The sequence below is a fragment of the Leucopleurus acutus genome (genome assembly GCF_964270905.1).
Source record: "Leucopleurus acutus genome assembly, chromosome: 4".
In the NCBI taxonomy this organism is placed as follows: Eukaryota; Metazoa; Chordata; class Mammalia; order Artiodactyla; family Delphinidae; genus Leucopleurus; species Leucopleurus acutus.
In genome coordinates this window covers 126,879,843-126,897,603 of record NC_139146.1, presented here as the reverse complement: position 1 = coordinate 126,897,603, position 17,761 = coordinate 126,879,843, and the positions used below count along the sequence as shown (strand labels likewise).

General features: G+C 42.9%; 1 protein-coding gene across 2 annotated transcripts in view; it reads right to left on the bottom strand.

The window, feature by feature from the left end:
• GATB (glutamyl-tRNA amidotransferase subunit B) overlaps positions 1–15,424 on the bottom strand; it is a 75,645-nt gene extending 60,221 nt beyond the window's left edge. For both annotated transcript variants that reach the window (XM_082838673.1, XM_082838674.1), the window contains exons 1-2: positions 15,245–15,424; positions 13,149–13,299 (exon numbers count right to left, since the gene is read on the bottom strand). In XM_082838673.1, the coding sequence (XP_082694799.1) occupies positions 13,149–13,299; positions 15,245–15,420 (327 nt within the window). In that variant the 5' untranslated portion in view covers positions 15,421–15,424. The remainder of the gene's footprint in view (positions 1–13,148; positions 13,300–15,244) is intronic.
• Positions 15,425–17,761: the final 2,337 nt, after the last annotated feature.

Here is a 17,761-nt window from a genome sequence, read left to right as displayed (position 1 = left end):
GCTGAGGGGCAGATGACTGCAATAACAAAGACTGTAATATGAAACCTAAAAAGAATGGCTATCCTTAGCCATTTCCTGTAGGATCAGATAACTTTACACACCTCAGTAGACCCTGAAGGCACCATTATATTACAACAGCATATTGCTGACAACCTTGAGCAATCAAGAAAAGGCTAGCTTATGTTCAACACACCCTATTTAAAAGGAGAAAAGTAGAAAATACATTTTAGAAAGATTCCTATAAAGAAGTTAAAACATATCAAAAGGGTTTTAGATATCTGGAAAATTCTTTCATGTGGACTCATGTATGTGCTCATTAAGTATCTGCAATTATATAGAGAAATATTTATTATGGGTGTTATATATACATGTTCTGTGCAAGGTACTGTCAAGTGGCCCAAGTATGATCTATGAACTGCTTTTTAGAACCTTATAATCAAACACAGAAATCCCCATAAACAACATACATAAAGGATGGTCAGTCAACTGCGAAATATATATCGATACAATGTAGAAGCACTAGTATTAGATTTCACCGTGGGGAATACTGCATGTGGGAATGGCAGAAGGGTGGGGGAAGGGAGAATGGTCGTGAAGAGGGAGGCTTTCAAGAACCCACCGAACGCTGGAAAAAGATCCAAGGCAGGAAGGAGTTAAATGCTTCCCCGAAGGGAGGGGAGGTCATGCTGCCTACTGGACATGAAGGTCCATGATGGTCAAGCGTCAGCCGAGTCCACAGGGGAAATCCAGTTAATGACGTCAGAGGACAAGTCTGGACCATCAGAGAGTTTAAGAGCTGAAAGGGAGCCTCTCCACGTTTGTGTGCGTGGGCTCGCAGACACACCTCTTCTGCAGAACCAAGGGTCATGGGGCAGAACACTGCAACCCCTAGAACACCCCACTCTACAGAGAGATGAGGAAAAAGTGTAACAGTGGCTCAGACAACAGCAAGATTAGAGTCTGAGAATACAATGTAATTATAAGTTCTACAGGTTACATTAAAGCAAATCACTGAAATGGAAAAACATTTTAATAGAAAACTGTCCCATTTTGTCTTCTTAGTCAAATAACTAACCATCATTTAAGTGTGAATGGACAGAGAGGCAAATACAGATCTGATTATAAATGCATGCATTTAAACACTTTTCCCAAATGCTGTTTTCTTGAATTTCTATTTTGTTTAGAAGTCTTGAGTTTAAAAATGTTTATAATTACATTTAGAATTAAGGGTCAGAAGAGCGCTTCAGCCTAATGCTCTCTAGAACTATTAATTCTAAATCCATTAGGTCCTTCAAAACAAAAGTTATTACCAATATCTGCTATGTTCAGAGAGCTAGAATATTGCAGATTTACCCAGCATTAAATAAATCTGCTGTAAGAAATTTTAAAAATAAATTAATCTCAGGCTTCCCTGGTGGCGCAGTGGTTGGGAGTCCGCCTGCCGATGCAGGGGACATGGGTTCGTGCCCCAGTCCCGGAGGATCCCACATGCCGCGGAGCGGCTGGGCCCGTGAGCCATGGCTGCTGAGCCTGCGCGTCCGGAGCCTGTGCTCCGCAACAGGAGAGGCCACAGCAGTGAGAGGCCCGCGTACCGCAAAAAAAAAAAAAAAAAAAAAAAAAATTAATTAATTAATCTCAAAGTACTTTACATTAAGCATTCACATTATCTTTTCTTAAAGGGGCAGGATCCCTTTCAGAGCGATTTGCATACACATTCAAGAAGAAATCTCCAACATAAAGCATGGTAACTGCATTGTTTGTTAGTTCCCAGAGGGCAGGCATCACTTTAGATTTATTCACATCAGATTTTCCTCCCTCTTCATTCCCCTTCTGCTTGCTAACAGTAGTAACACTCTTGTGAATAAAAGAAAAGTTTTGTAAAATGGGTAAACAATATCTCAGTTCCACTTTTCATGCCATAGCTGCCAGGGCAAATCTAAAATATCTTTGACATGGAAAACTCCCAATGCTTTTTCAGACAGGCTGATCCTGAGAAAAGCGGAGAACATTCTTGCATACGCGTGGGGAAGAGAGCTTCTATCGCCCTTTCCCCAGTTCTAGGAGTAAGAGGCAGTCACAGTTACTAGGCAGTCCCGTGTTATGTACAGATAAACGCTTTCAAACAAGTAAAACAAGAGCAGAATTACTACTTTAATATTTTTTTTGAAATGAAATCGAGCAGTATTGTTTATTAACATGTTAGAGGTACCAGTTTGTCATTAATGGAATGTGGCACAGCCTGATCATCAGCAGCAGGTATCCCCTGGCCACAGACCGACGAGCCACCCATCAGCCGGCATCAGCAAAGCAACAACGTTCTCTTCGCTTTGCTTTCTCCTACACAGGGATCAACACCAGGAGGGAGCAAAGCACTAGAGAGAGAGAGAGAGAGAGACAGAGAGAGAGAGAGAGAGAGACAGAGAGACAGAGAGAGAGAGACAGAGAGAGAGAGAGAGAGAGAGTGTGAGTGTGTGTGAGTGTGTGTGTGTGTGTGTGTGGTCTGCACAGGCATAAATTTCAAACAGACTTGATGCCTTGCTGAAATCTTGCCATTACTGGAAACATCTGTAAATTATGAACAAATAGACTTGTATATCTCAAGACGTTTTATCAAACAAATATATTTCCTTTCCTATTTTTCTTCCCATTTCGCATCTCACATACAAAATATTACAAGTAGAGAGTTGGAATGACATTGATAAATAGGAAATAATTGACTCGAAGCAAATAACCTAAAATTCTGTCTATAATTCTACAGACAAATAATGATTTAATAAATTAAGGGAGATTCTGTATCAGAGTAAGGGGTCTTATTAGGTCAAAGCAATGAGCGAAGCTGAATGCCTGCTAATAAAAATAAAGAATGTTGTCCTTGGTTTAGCTGTAATCCTGCCTACCAGCAGGAAAATAGGCTGAGTAACCTTTTCAGTCTGAAGATTTATGATGGGATTCCACATAATTCTAAAACTAAAGGTAAAATAAGAAGATAAAGTGCCTGTAGTCCTAAGAAACATTCAGAAGAAGGGTCACTAATCAGAATGGAGAGGGGAGGTTGTAATCTCCGGTAAAGACAGCAGCCTGAGTGATACAGAGCTGGTGGTGCAGACATGCTGGGGTGGGGGGGACATGGGGGATAAGGACAAGTATTATGTCTTCACACACAGACATTCACATACACATATAAATGTATAAATACACACAGCCAAGCTCAAAAGAAAGGAAATCTCCTGGGGCCCACATCACCCAGGGGTATAACTGCAGGAGACAGAACAGCAAAGGGGTTAAGAGCATGAACTTGGAAGCCAGACCACAGGGTTTGAATCTAGCTTGTCCACTTACTTTCTAACTGGGATGATGACAGGCGCTGCCTCATAAAGTTTATGAGGTTAAAATAACCACACGCACATAAAGCACTCAGTAAATGTTAGTTGACTCTACTACCACCAGCATTGTTAACCACACTGAAGAGACACCAGTTGACAGCTCCTGATTTCTCAGGAACCTGATTCTATCTTGACCTGTGGCACAGAAGTCAAGGCTGGCATTCCACTGGGGGCAGGGAGCCGGGAGTCACAAAATCCTGGTCCAGCCAGAAAATCTTGTGCCAGTAACTGAGGAGCTGATGTGGAAGAAGCCACCCACCTAGAGTCCCTGGCCCTGCTCCTGGCGTGGGTGTGGGCTTGAAGGGCGGCACCATCCAAGCAGTGTGACAGCTGGGGGCCAATAAATGGACAGAGAAACTGTCTGTTCAGTAAAGCCCAACGGGCCCTCACACAGTCACCATGAATTCCTTCCAGAGGTGCCACCACAGTCCAGGGGCGAGTCTTTACGTGGAGATATCCCACTGAGTACTGAGCAGGATAAATAGAAACAAATCCATACCTGGACATATCCTGGCCAAAGTTATCAGAGAGGAAACGCAGATTTCCTACAAAGGATACAGACTTCTCGTCGGCAGTAACAGACGTCTGAGGACAACGGAATCATGTCTTCCAAGTGCTGAGGGGACAGAACTGTCAGCTTGGGATTCTATATTGTCATTCAAGAGCCAGGGAGAAACAGAAGGGACTACAGGCCAGAAAAGCTGAGAGAGTGGATCACCCAGACCCAGAACTCAAAACACACTAACAGAGGCAGGAAAGAGCACCCAGGAGGAGAAGAGTGAGATGCAAGAAACAGTGTTTGCTAGAGAAGGAAAAATCAGATGGGGGCCTCCTCAACCTTCCACAGCCCAACCCCAAAAGTTGCCTTTAGCTGTGGGTGGAGGGGCACCCCTTCCCTGAGGTTCCAGTGGGAGAGCTGTCTTTCTCCCTGTGCTCCAGGGACAGCTCCTGATTTCTCAGGAACCTGATTCTATCAATAATTTCCTCTCCCCTATATGTCACTCCTTTAAACCTAACTTTTGATTGTTTAAGGCACGTATTGTTAGAGGCACGTATTTAGAAATAATTTACAACAAAAAGCAGCAGTTCCCGCCACCCTCCGCCGCTAGTCCTGAACCACCTTCAGATCTTTGAGCTGTCATGTCTGGTATTTACCTTCCTATTTTTAAACAATATGCTGTGCCAGTGGACCTTTGGAAAATCCATCACTTTCTGGCCAAGGCTACTGGCCATTTGCCACATAACAATCCTTCCTTAATCTGGGGAAAAGACAGACTTGACAAACTGTCCCAAAGACCCAATGTTCTTGTTTTTGGAATATGGAGCCACCAGACTAGGCCCATGCCATTCCCAAGAGATAATGTATATCAGTTACAAGGTGAGATATTTTGCAATACTTTTATGTTTTATTCTGTCCCATAGAATTTACCCGTGCTTGTTACTTTATCACATTTCTATTCAAGAACAACGTAAGCCGCCCCTAAGTGCAAGCCCATGATGCCCTGAATGACATCAAAGTGGAAAAGTCAGGTTGGTAGGTAGGTAAGTCATTCCACCCATGGGGAAGCAGGGACTCCTGCCACATGCCTGAACTTGGCTATGAAGGATCTAGAATGTGGATGAGCCTTTCCTCCTAAGGGTAGGGTAAGGGTGGGAGTTACAGGTGGGGGAAGAGGTGGGATGCTGTCACTTTTCGAACTTTGGGAACAAAAAAGAGACAAATTTCACCAACAGATGGCTGAGAAACCAGCAGAGGTGATATCTGACTATTACTTAATATTATCTTTATATAAAAACTTTTTTAAAAGTTTTGTTGAAAAACCGTTTGCCTAATAATTTGTCTCTTGGGAGCTCTAAATCTTTCACTTATTATCTTATTTAAAAAAATAAAATGCTAAAAGAAATAATAACAGCCAATTAAAAAAACAAAACCAATCAATCAACTTAGGGCCTGAAAAGGAAAAAGAGGCTCCCCTTAATCTGTGGCCAAAAGTATTCCTAACGCATATTCCTACATTACTTTTTTCTTACTTTATCAATTTAGGACATGATTTCTGATTATGGTAGATAAGAATTTAGTTCTTTTACTTGCCAATATCCCAATTATATCACAGTTTTTTTTTTACATGAGTGGTTGGTGTTTCTATTATTATGTAAATATGTCTCTCCGCTGAGCTGTAAAGTACACACCGATTACATGTCCTTTCTTGAACGTTTTGTTTCTTCCTGAAGTCAACAGGTCTTTCATTTTATAATTTGCTTTATTTTCTTACTGCCTATTCCTCATTATTCTCAAAGACGCTGGTTTCTCAGACTCACAGACACAGAGAACAGACTTGTGGTTGCCAAGGAGGGGCGTGGTGGGGGAGGGATGGACTGGGAGTTTGGGGTTAGCAGAGGCAAACTAATATATATAGAATGGATAAACAAGGTCCTATGGGACAGCACAGGGAACTATATTCAATATCTTGCGACAAACCATAATGAAAAAGAATATGAAAAAGAATGCACATATATGTATAACTGAGTCACTTTGCTGTACAGTAGAAACTAACACAACATTGTAAATCAACTATACTTCAATAAGATAAATAAAGACTCCAGTTTCTATGTAAAATCTCTTATTTACACAAGCATTAGATACCTGCTCTTCCCTCCCCACCTCCCGTTTTTTCTCGAAACCTCTCCGTTCTGGAGCCATCTCCTCCTCTCCCACTGCTACACAGCCAGCAGTCTGAAGCCCCTCCATGACTTCAGCAGGTTCCCGTTTAATGGAAGGACAATTTTTTGAGAACCTGCCTGTCTGAAATACCATTATTCTACTGCTACACTTGATTTAGAGTGCTGGATACAGAATTCTAGGTTAGGATGATTTTTTTTTCCTACGATTTTTTGTTTGTTTTTTTTGTTTTGCGTTACGCGGGCCTCTCACTGTTGTGGCCTCTCCCGTTGCCGGACGCACAGGCTCAGCAGCCGTGGCTCACCGGCCCAGCCGCTCCGCGGCATGCGGGATCCTCCCGGACCGCGGCACGAACCCATGTCCCCTGCATCGGCAGGCGGACTCTCAACCACTGCGCTACCAGGGAAGCCCTTTCCTACGATTTTTAAAGGCACTATTCCATTATCTTCTAGCTTTAAGTGCTGCTTTGAGAAGTCTGATGCCTTTCTGATTCCCAGTCCTTTGCGTGTGACTTTCCTTCTCTGTAACTTCTAGTATCTTATCTTTATCCCTGGTGTTCCAATTCTACACTTCATGATGACAGCTCTGCATGGGAGGCTATTTTTATTCCTTGCACTGGGTCACTGGCAGGCCATTCTGACTTGAAGACACATGTCTTTCAGTTCTGGGAAATTAATCTGTGTCATTCGTTTGATAGTTTCCTCTTGTCTACTTCCTATCTTCTCTCTTCTGGAACTCCTATTAATCAGAGGTTGGACATCCTGGATTGATTCTCTAATTTTCTTATTTTTTCCCCGATTGTCTGATTGCGTGTGTGTTACACTTTCTGGAAGATTTTCTTGATTTTATCTTCTGACTCTTCTGGATTTTTTTTTCCATCCTAATTTAATTTCTAAGAGCTTTTGTTCTGATTGTTTATTTTTTATTTTTTTTAAAACGATTTATTTATCATTTATTTATTTATTTATTTCTGTCTGCGTCGGGTCAGGTCTTAAGTTGTGGCACATGGGATCTTTGTTTTCTTTTTTAATTTGTGAAACAAGTTTAGCAAAAATATATTGAGAATAAAAGCCATAAACTGGTAAAGAAAAGCCAACTGAAAAAATATACAAACTCTTCCCCCAAGTGATGAGACCCTCTGGGGAGGTCCCACACGAGCCTGTGCTTTAAAGGCCGATGTGGCAGAAGTGCTTGGTTCAAGTCCACGGAGAGAAAAACTACAGGGGAAATCTCACAACAACACTACACTATTCACTGTTCTGGGGCTGGCTTCTCTCCAGGATGGAAAAGAATTTTGAGGAAAACCTTCATATTAGTACAAAAAAAAATCATATAGCTGTTTCATAAGAGCAAAATAATCAAAGTCATGGTTCCCAAGGCATTCAGGGTCTGAGTCCTTGCCCAGGCCCCACCCTGGTCTCCTCTCCTGAGTGATGGCAACCAGAAAGTAGGCCGGGTAACGCCGTCAAGATTAAAAGAGGTAAGAGTGATCCTCAGAAAAAATACTACTCTATACATCTCAGGTGAGATAAAAACATTTCATATGCCAATTACTTTTCAATCATAACTTTAACCTAGAAAAATAGAGTGGGAGGGCACCCTGACGTTCTGAGATTCAAGTGTAGCTGTAATGATGTGTAGTCAGGCTCGTCTTTGTTGAGGCAAGTGGGATCTTTTGTTGCGGCGGGCAGGCTCTTCATTGTGGCGTGTGGGTTTTCTCTTCTCTAGTTGTGTGCAGGCTCCAGGGCACGTAGGTGCTGTAGTTTGTGGCATGTGGGCTCTAGTTGAGGCTCACGAGCTCAGTAGTTGAGGCATGCGCACTTAGTTGCCCCGCGGCATGTGGGATCTTAGTTCCCTGACCAGGGATCAAACCCGCGTCCCCTGCACTGCAAGGCAGTCTTTACCACTGGACCACCAGGGAAGTCCCTGATTGTTTATTTTTATTTTTATTTATTTATTTATTTTGCAGTACGCGGGCCTCTCACTGTTGTGGCCTCTCCTGTTGCGGAGCACAGGCTCCGGACGTGCAGTCTCAGTGGCCATGGCTCATGGGCCCAGCCGCTCCACGGCATGTGGGATCTTCCCGGACCGGGGCACGAACCCATGTCCCCTGCATCGGCAGGCGGACTCTCAACCACTGCGCCACCAGGGAAGCCCTGATTGTTTATTTTTAAATGGTGGTATCCTGTTCTTGTTTCAAGGATGCAGCTACCTTCTCTTATCTTTCTAAGGATATTTATGAAAGCTTTTAATGTTTAAAGAATTCTACCCTGTGCATTATCTGTTGCCTCTTATTTTTTTGTTTTCTTTTTATTTTGGGCTCTGTCCACTACATTGGAGAATTTCTTCAAATGTCTGGTGATATTTGGCTGTCAATTTACGTACATACACACACACACACACACATATATAAACACACACATACATACACACACACACATATATATTTTTTTAAAATTTACCTCTTGAAATGATCTCTTTTTTTTTTAAGAAATTTATTTACTTTTTATTTATTTATTTTTCGTTGCATTGGGCCTTCATTGCTGCACGCCGGCTTTCTCTAGTTGCAGCGAGCATGAGCTACTCTTCGTTGCGGTGTGTGGGCTTCTCATTGTGGTGGCTTCTCTTGTTGCGGAGCATGGGCTCTATGTGCATGGGCTTCAGTATCTGCGGCTCACGGGCTCTAGAACGCACGCTCAGCAGTTGTGGCACACAGGTTTAGTTGCTTATCAGGGATCAAACCCGTGTCCCCTGCATTGGCAGGTGGATTCTCAACCACTGCGCCACCAGGGAACTCCCAGTCTATTTATATTTTAAAGTAAGGTACTAAAATGCTGATTAAGCATTCTATGTAAATATCCAGGGCTTGCTGATTGGTGGCCTTCATTCTAGGACAATCAATGAGGTGGCCAGGTAGCTTTTTTAATTGAGATCCCCCTAAATGTCAAGTTCTGTCAGGTTCCTATGGGTTCCTGCTTGGGGGAGGTGGGAAAGAGAAGAGATGGCCATACCAGTTCACTTGAGCTCCTCAAACGGGGCAGGGAAAGGATCGGGCAGGCCCTGGGGTTCAGAATACAGGTGCTGTCTGACACCAGTACCTCCTGCTCTGCCTGGGGTCTCTAGGGGGAGTGTGTCACAAGCTGAATTTCTCCCCAAACTATAGATTCCTATGAAGGTAGGGCAGCTACCAAGGGGCAGGAGAGGACCTCGGGTCTAACTGCTCTGTATCCAGACTCCGAATTAATCCCTTTGTCTTCACCTCCCTCTGGCCCTCCACAATACCTGCTGATCTCACATCCGGACCCTTTCCGGGGTTGCATAGGGCACACCATCTCATTTCTGACTAGTGTCTCTTTCTGAAGGCTTTCTGTCCCTTTCCTCGGTTACAGTTAACTTCGTTCTGCCAAGTCAGGCCCTCCTCCATGTACCGTCTCATGCACGTTGGTCTACTCTCCCATTCTCTCATAGGTTTATAACTTTGAATTCTTTCACTGTCATTTCAGTGGGGTTTCTTTGGGGTAGGAGGAGAAGGACAGATTGACATGTATACGTTCAATTCGCCACATTAATCAAAAGCCTCTTTAACTGCCCCCTCATTGGCTCCTTCTCATCAGCATTAAAATTATTTTAAATCTTATTTTTATTTTATTATTATTATTTTTTTTGCGGTACGCAGGCCTCTCACTGTCGTGGCCTCTCCCGTTGCGGAGCACAGGCTCCAGACGCACAGGCTCAGCGGCCATGGCCCATGGGTCCAGCCGCTCTGCGGCATGTGGGATCCTCCCGGACCGGGGCATGAACCCGTGTCCCCTGCATCGGCAGGCGGACTCTCAACCACAGCACCACCAGGAAAGCCCTTAACATATTTTTAAGTGGACGATACCTTACTGTTGACTATAACTCATCAGCATTGAAACAATCTCAAGTTTCTCCAACATTAAGGAAAATTAGGCTTTTTTTTTTTTAAACCGACTCTCTTTATTTACTTATTTTTTGGCCACACCCTGCAGCATGCAGGAATCTTAGTTCCCTCACCAGGGATTGAACCCAGGCCTTTGGCAGTGAGAGAGCAGAGTCCTAATCACTGGACTGTCAGGGAATCCTCTACTGCATTCTCTTTTCCTTCCAAGCCAAACTCCTTGAAATAGTTGCCCACACTCTCTCATCTCTACCTCAACATCCCCAAGTTCTTCGACCTTCTGCCACCTCCCTTCTAACCCCATCGTGGAAACGCTTCCTGTAAATATCCCCCTTAACAGATCCAATGACCACTGCCTGGTCCTCACCTTACTTGAATCTCAGTAATACTGTGTACTCACCCCTCAAAATATGCCATCCCTTCGAGTCTCTGACCTGGTACTCTCCTTACATCTTCTTACCTCTCTGCAATGGGATGCACACTCCTTAGCAGGGCTTGTATGGTACAGACTATGCTTTCCACGCCGGTCTCACCTCTTGCCACACCATATTCCAGTTCTGTGCTACAATGCACAGAACTTCTTTCAGTTCCTAGAGCAAGCCATGCCCTGTTTTTCTTCTGGTCTTTGTGCATCCTATTCACTTTTATTTGGCCAAATTTTGCAAATTCCCTATATCTGTGTTGAACGCCCCTCCTAGAGCACACTGTATTTCCACTACCAGCATGTTCATTGAAAAGTACTGCAATTGCCCACTTAATTGTCCAAGCTCCATGAAGACAAGACCCACAGCGATCTTTACCTTCTTCAAACCTGTATCATTAGAACTTCTACGATGGCTAGTGCATGGGAGGCATCCAATAAATGTCAGTTAAGCGAATGAATAAAGACACAATCAAGAAAGGGGGAGAATCAAATACTTACAGAAAGACAGCAGAGCAAATGAATCTGGTCTACAGAAAAAGACTTGACACTATAACCTAAGTTCTTTTGGTTGCCTATTTCTATCTTCTTAACAGTGTATCTAACAAATGGTCACCATTTTTTGCATAAAAATAACCAAATGCGTAGTCAGAATATCAGAGCATCAATACACCATCTCCACAGGCTTAGAGAAGGCCAACTGTCTAAATGTTTCAGTATATTTAAAATCTCTATCTAGGTACATCACTGGGTTTTGAAGGGCTGTGGGAATGACAACGTTTTATTCTGGTAGTTACGGTATAATTTAGGTCACACACTAACATAGGTCTTTTAAAGACAGAAACATTTCTGAAAAAGAGGCAGATTAGCTCGGTTGCGAGAATAACCCATTAGGCTGCTCAAACAGAGGAAAAACAAAACCCAGCTCGAGCAAAACTGGATTTCTAGCTTTTGATTGTCATTTAGTGAATGTAAGCCAAGCTCTCAATGCGCCAATGTCCCAAACGACTTCACCGTCATGTTGATATGCCTATCACTGGGCAAGTATCTTCTTTGGGGGCATAACAAGATGTCTTCAAAGCATGTTGACATTTAGTTATTTTGAATTGTCTCTAATATTTGACCACAGTTAGCCACAAGTAAAGAGCCTATCTATAGAAAACATGTCTATCTGCAAATAGATGTTTTCAATGTGAACTATAATAAATACCTTGCTAGATACTATATTCCCAGCTGGAGAAACCTAGAAAGAACTCAGCAGTTGTGTCTAGTCTCTTGATAATGAACCAACCACCATGTGGAAAAAGAATGTTTTGAGCTCAGAAGGAAGAAAGAAGAGGTGTTGTGATGAATTGCTTTCCATTCACTTGTCTAAATAGATATTACTTTATTTCTACTATAGCTGAGTCTCTGCCCCAAAAAGAATTCATACATTTATAACTGGAAAATTGTCTCTTCTCAAATAAAAACAATCTCTCCATCAATAGATACTCTAGGGCAGAGGGAGGGAGGAGGGAAGGGACAGACACTCTTATACTTGTCTTCTCCCAGAAAGACCCAACAGCAAGTCAAAGGTGACCCTAGGCATGGTTTACAGGAATAGGAGTCCTCCATGACAAAAAGCACAAGTAAGGAAAAAGTTCCAAGACAGAGACACTGCCCTAGTATAACCGAAACGTTGGGTACAGCAGGTACTTTGGAGGCACTGCCCATGACCTTCCACGGCAGTGACTCTGGGAAAAGAAAACCTCTGCCTCTGCACACCCGCCAGTGTGCAGTTCAACCAGTTTTCACTTGTATTTAAATGTTAGAAAGTGTGGAACTCACCCAGGAAACCTCTCCCTGCCCGCATCACCACCACTTACACATTCCCTGCAAGGAGGGCAGGAAACCCCACACCCAGTTGATACTATGTGTCCCGGACAGACTATGAGCCATGTATTAGCCCAAATATTCACATTGTTCCTTCCATCCTTTCCTTCAAAACTTCATCCACCTATGTGAAAATATATGTGAAAAATCTTGCTGATGAGTTAGTACACTAGACCCAGTCACTGCCAGTTTCAGTGAGAATGAATAGATAAATGAGTACTTCACTCATACTGTGGTTGACTTTCTTCTCCATTACTGACCAGTTCTTAATTTTCTAAAACCACAATCATTATTGACCTTATACCGTAATATCACGTGACATATACTGCTTCCTTTGACGAGACTCCCCCGCCTCTCCCTCCTCCATGCATCTGCCTGACTCCCGCCTGCCTTCTCAGCTAGCTCAGAAGGTTGTTGCTCTTCCAACAACCCCTCCTTAGCCAACCCTATCTCTTCCCCAATTTCTCACAACAGTCTTTCTCTTACTGAGTTCAGTAAGTCCCTGAGTGGGGTTCCAAAACCATACTCCGCATATGACCTCCACAGGAGCAGTGACACAGTACTCTGTGCGTAAGACACATCTCCCCAGCTAGTCTCTGAACTCCTCAAAGGCACGGTTTGTCACTCATCTTTCTGTTTCAGTTCATAGCACAGACCGGACAGCCTGATACTGAGTAAACAATCTAAACTGTGTGTGAGATGAATACACGGATGACGTTTAGACTTAGAAACAGAACTACAGAGATGAGTCTTTGGAAAACATTTAGTCCAACCCACTTCATGCAAAGCTCCCTAAACAAGTATTTCCTAAGAGTTATGTTCGATAAAACATGAACATCGTGTAACGAAAACAGAATACAATAAAAACCTTACCGGCAAAGTTCCAGGCAGAGATGCATCAAAAAAAGATACCAAAGAATTGGGAGGTGCTGCAAAGTCAACTTGAGATCCAGAGAAGAGTTTGGAGTTGGAGGCAATCTGGGCATGAATCTCCAAACCTACCACAGCTGCCCATTCACGTTCACTAAATAGGAAGACAAAATGGTTAAGAAGTTCTTAGATCCGTCACCATGCATGAATTTCTAAGAGCTGAAACCACAAATGTTAATTTTCTATTTGTGTTTTTAACTTATTAAAATTTTATATCCTACTTTAAAAAAGGTGTCATACTGTATTGGTGACTAAATCAAAAGCAATACAACATGAACACCTACAAGGCCGGCAAAGCAAAATTCATTTACAACATGGCATAAGGAGAGTTCATTGTGCAAACAAGAAGGTAACAGAAAAGAACAATTTGGCATCTGAAAACAATTTAGAAATGGGTATCAGGTGGTGACTGCTTGGCTGACTAATGAAAAGCAGCATTTTCTAAATTAACTGTGCTTTGTCAATTAGTCGGTCAGCAAATGAAGAAAGCTGATCTTGTGAACGTTTTAAGAATTAACATAAACATCAGGATTTTACTAGAGAAATAATGGTAAATAGTTGCACATCTCATTATGAAAAAGGAAGGGAAATTCTCAGTCATGTTTGGAATTCATTTTCTAACAATGGTTTGCAAGTAAAGTAACCAGAGTGACAGATATAATAGATCACCACTAAATGACACCCTTCCTGGGAATTTTGTGCAAAGGGAAACATTAAACCATTGCAAGTGGCTTTTTTTTTTTTTTTCCTGGTTCCCCAGATCACTTTAAATTCCAAAGATCTAGTGTCAGGTTCCTTTGCTTGTTTTATACTTGACTGCTACCAAACCTAAGAAGCTGCAATAATGCAACCTAAATGCTACAATAATCTCTTATCTGGCCACTCCTACTCTATTGGGTCTGTATGAACATTCCATAGAGGTCTCTCCAGGTTCTTATAAGTGTGCTTATTCCATGGGTTATTATTAAACCCATGTATCCTGGGCAAACTAAAGATCACCTGGTGTTCACCTACTCTCTCCATAGTCTGCCTGTTCCTATCCTGCTCTTCCCCCAAGCAATTTTCTGTATTATCGAAATTTTTGTTTACATGTATTTGGTTTTGTTTCAGTCATTTCAACACATGAAGTTCTACATCTGTAGTACTGATGAATTCCTTCTTTTTAAAGTTGGGAAGCACAACCTGTAATTGAGAGGAATTAAACGAAGAACTTATCAGAAATTTGCATTCACTAAAACCTTATTCAATGTATTTTTGCAGTTTCATTACATGAGAGAAAAAAATACTTTACATTCACAGTGAGACAACCTAATTTATGAAAGGAACAGAAACAGTGTTTCTGGACATTTTCCCTCTGTTCCTCCAACAGAAAAGCAAAAATAATGGCAACCTGACTATCTCAAAAGAAAAACTGAATATTAGACACATGCCTTATGTTTCTGTACTTAAAAATAAACTATTTAGGTCTCATATAGTGAAATATAAACAGCTGTTCAGTGGATATTAAGCAAAATAAACAACACTTTCTACATAACCAGAGGGAAGATCTCTTGTCATTGACTGCATTCTCCTAGGTCTAGACACACATGTTCAAAATGAAACGCCTCCACAGATAGGTGGTGTTTTCTGACTAATAATTTACAACACTGCTGACTCGTAATAGCTCTAAATAAATGTAAGGTAAATAAGATTCGTCTTCTACTGTCACCGACCCCACTACTGGTGCTATTAGTTAAGGTAACTGAATCCACTCTTCTGTCTGTGCAGCTTTCGAGTCAGGAAAACACGTGCTATTTTACACTCGCAAACTACCCAAATATGCCTGTCTACCTGAAGACAGCGGTTTACGTGTGGGGACGGGGCTGATAGAGGGCCAGTTTCGTGCTTTCATTTAGGTTCCAGAGCTGCAACTTATAGCCCAGCACCTCCCGCCCACCAAAACGTCTAGATTGAAGGCTGGGCTGTAGTGGCCATTCTCTCTCCAGTCCCCCAATTCCACCTCACGCTTAAGCGGGGAGTAATGGTACGAAATAATATACCCTTTCCTCGGTTTCTGGGCCGTGATGAGGGGCTGCTGAGCCACTGAGCTCTGTCCCCTCTTCCCGCTGGACGTGGACCCAGTTGGAACCCCTCTTCCGTGGCGAGAAACGCCGCCAATCCCGGTGAAAACCCAACGCCTTCCAGGACAGCACCAGCGCAGGACGGGCGTCGCCATTGCCTCTCCAGAGTCCTGGTCAGGTGATACAGCATCCCTCTGCCGCAAGGCTCTCTGGGAAGCGTAGTTCTGGAAAGAGATAAACTGTTCTAGGCTCGGACCGGAAGACTACTGTTCCCAGGGGGCACTGCGACTCGAAGACTTCCGGAACCGGGAAGGGAGGGGAGAGGAGGGAATGAGAAATAGGGGAGAGGGTGGGAGGGCTTCTGTGTCGGAAGGTGTGACTCCTCCTAGCGGGGAGCTGGAGAGCTTTGTAGGCGTGAGCACGTGTGTGAGTTTGAGAGAGAGCAGGTGGTGCCAGAGATCCAAAGCGGAGAAACCTGGCCAGGATTTTATAGCCCAGTTAACCTTTCGAGCTGAAGTAAATGACCTTGACATCTCCGCGAAGGCTTCGTGAACCCCAAACCCACTCAGTAAATTTTTTGTTTCCTTTTCCACTTCACACACCAATTTGTGCATTAATGCAACAAATACCTATTTGCATGCCAACTATATACCAGACACAGTTCTTAGGCACTGGGGATTCAGCAATGAGCAAGGCAGTTATGGCCGTTCTGCTCATGGAGCTTACGTTAGTGGTAGACGAGACGTACCGAAAAGTTAACGAAAATGGGATGCTTTCACATAGATAATAAGGACTATATTTCAGCAGAGGTGCTTGGAGACAAACAGACCTAGATTGAAACTTCAGGAACATTTTAACTGATTCTTTTTGATCCTGGCCAGTATTTGAAACACTTTCCTTACCTACGAGGAATTGATAGCAGCTACCATCATCCCAGTGGACTTCTGTTTTCCTGCTTCAAAACTCATCCCCTCTTGAAACTCCCACTGATTTCTTGTATTTGAACACACAATTTAGAATAGCCATTCAACCATTCTCTATTAGATCACCCTATTTTACAACTCCGCATAGTGCTTATGACTATCTAATGTCTATATCCTGTCTCCACTAGCTCCTTGAGAATGGGGAATTGGTCTGCCTTATTCAACACAGTACTACCAGAATACAGAGTAGGCCCCTCAAAAATATTTGTTGAATGAAGTAGCGCAGTGTGAAGAATGCATTTGACAAGGGATGGAGTGGATGCCCTTTGGAGTACTAGTTGTGTAGGAAGGAGATGATGAAATAGTGTGGTGGTTGAGGCAGAGAGAAATCGACCTCTGTGAGATAGATTAAGGGAGATAGATTAAGGAGGTGAGATTGAAGGACTTAGTGATGGATTGGATATGATGGTGGAAGACTAGGTGGGGGTCAAGTAACTCCTGAATTTCTGGCTTGTACAACTGAATAGCCGATGAAGTTATTCACTGAGATAAGGAAACTAGAAAAGAAACTGGTTTGCAGGAAAATATGACTTTGGTTGCCTTGGAGACATACAAGAGGAGAAGTCAAATAAGCATCATTGATGCCTAACTGCGTATGGTATGGAGCAGGGGGAAAAGCTGCATACTTTATATATTTCACACTGATAGATTTGCAGTTATTGATCAATAACCTGTTGATCGGGACTACAGGGGAGAGGAGCATCCTGTATCTTGGAAGTGAGCATGGGCATTCTTTAACCAAAAGGACAAGGAGATCCTTGCTACCTTCCCACTGATAACCAGCCTACTTAGGAGGCAATTCACTCCCTAGCATGAAGGGTTTGAAGGTGTTTGGAAATCACTGTAAGAGAGAGCAGCACACCTCATGAAAATCCTTATTTATGGGCAAAATGTGCTATAATGGAAACTCATCTTTGTTTATGAGGTAGTATCATGTAGTAATAGCATATCCCACCCCACCACTAGAGGGAGAGAAAATCCTATGCATGGAAGTGTATTTGATTTCTTTAACAAATGGACACCTTCCAGCTCGACGCATATGACGTAGTCCTTTAAAAATCCTGCAGGACCTAATGTCTCCCTTCTCCCCCAAGATTATCTGTCATTTCCGGAAATGCCCGTTGGTCTCCTCGTGCTTGGTCTAGTGTCTAGGGGTGCATTGTTTTCCCTTCTGCCTAGTCAGGGGCTCCCACCAAACCCCCTACCACGGAACCGTTTCTCTTGCCTTCCTCCTGCATGCCAACTCTGATATCTATCAGAATTCTTACTGACAGCTCTCTAGCTGAGAGAGTTATTTTGGTTTCACCGAAAAGGTGGCTGTCATCTGGAAGACACAGAGATTTTCATTTTCAAGAAGCTCAGGAAGTGGCAGGACAGGGTTCCTAACAAAAACATTTTCTTAGGGAGAGTCTCTCAGCTCTTATTTTATTCACATAATTGACATAGGACAAATAAATTTAGAACAGGTTCCTAAAAAGATACGGAAGCCAGGACAGAATTTCGAGTTGTTACT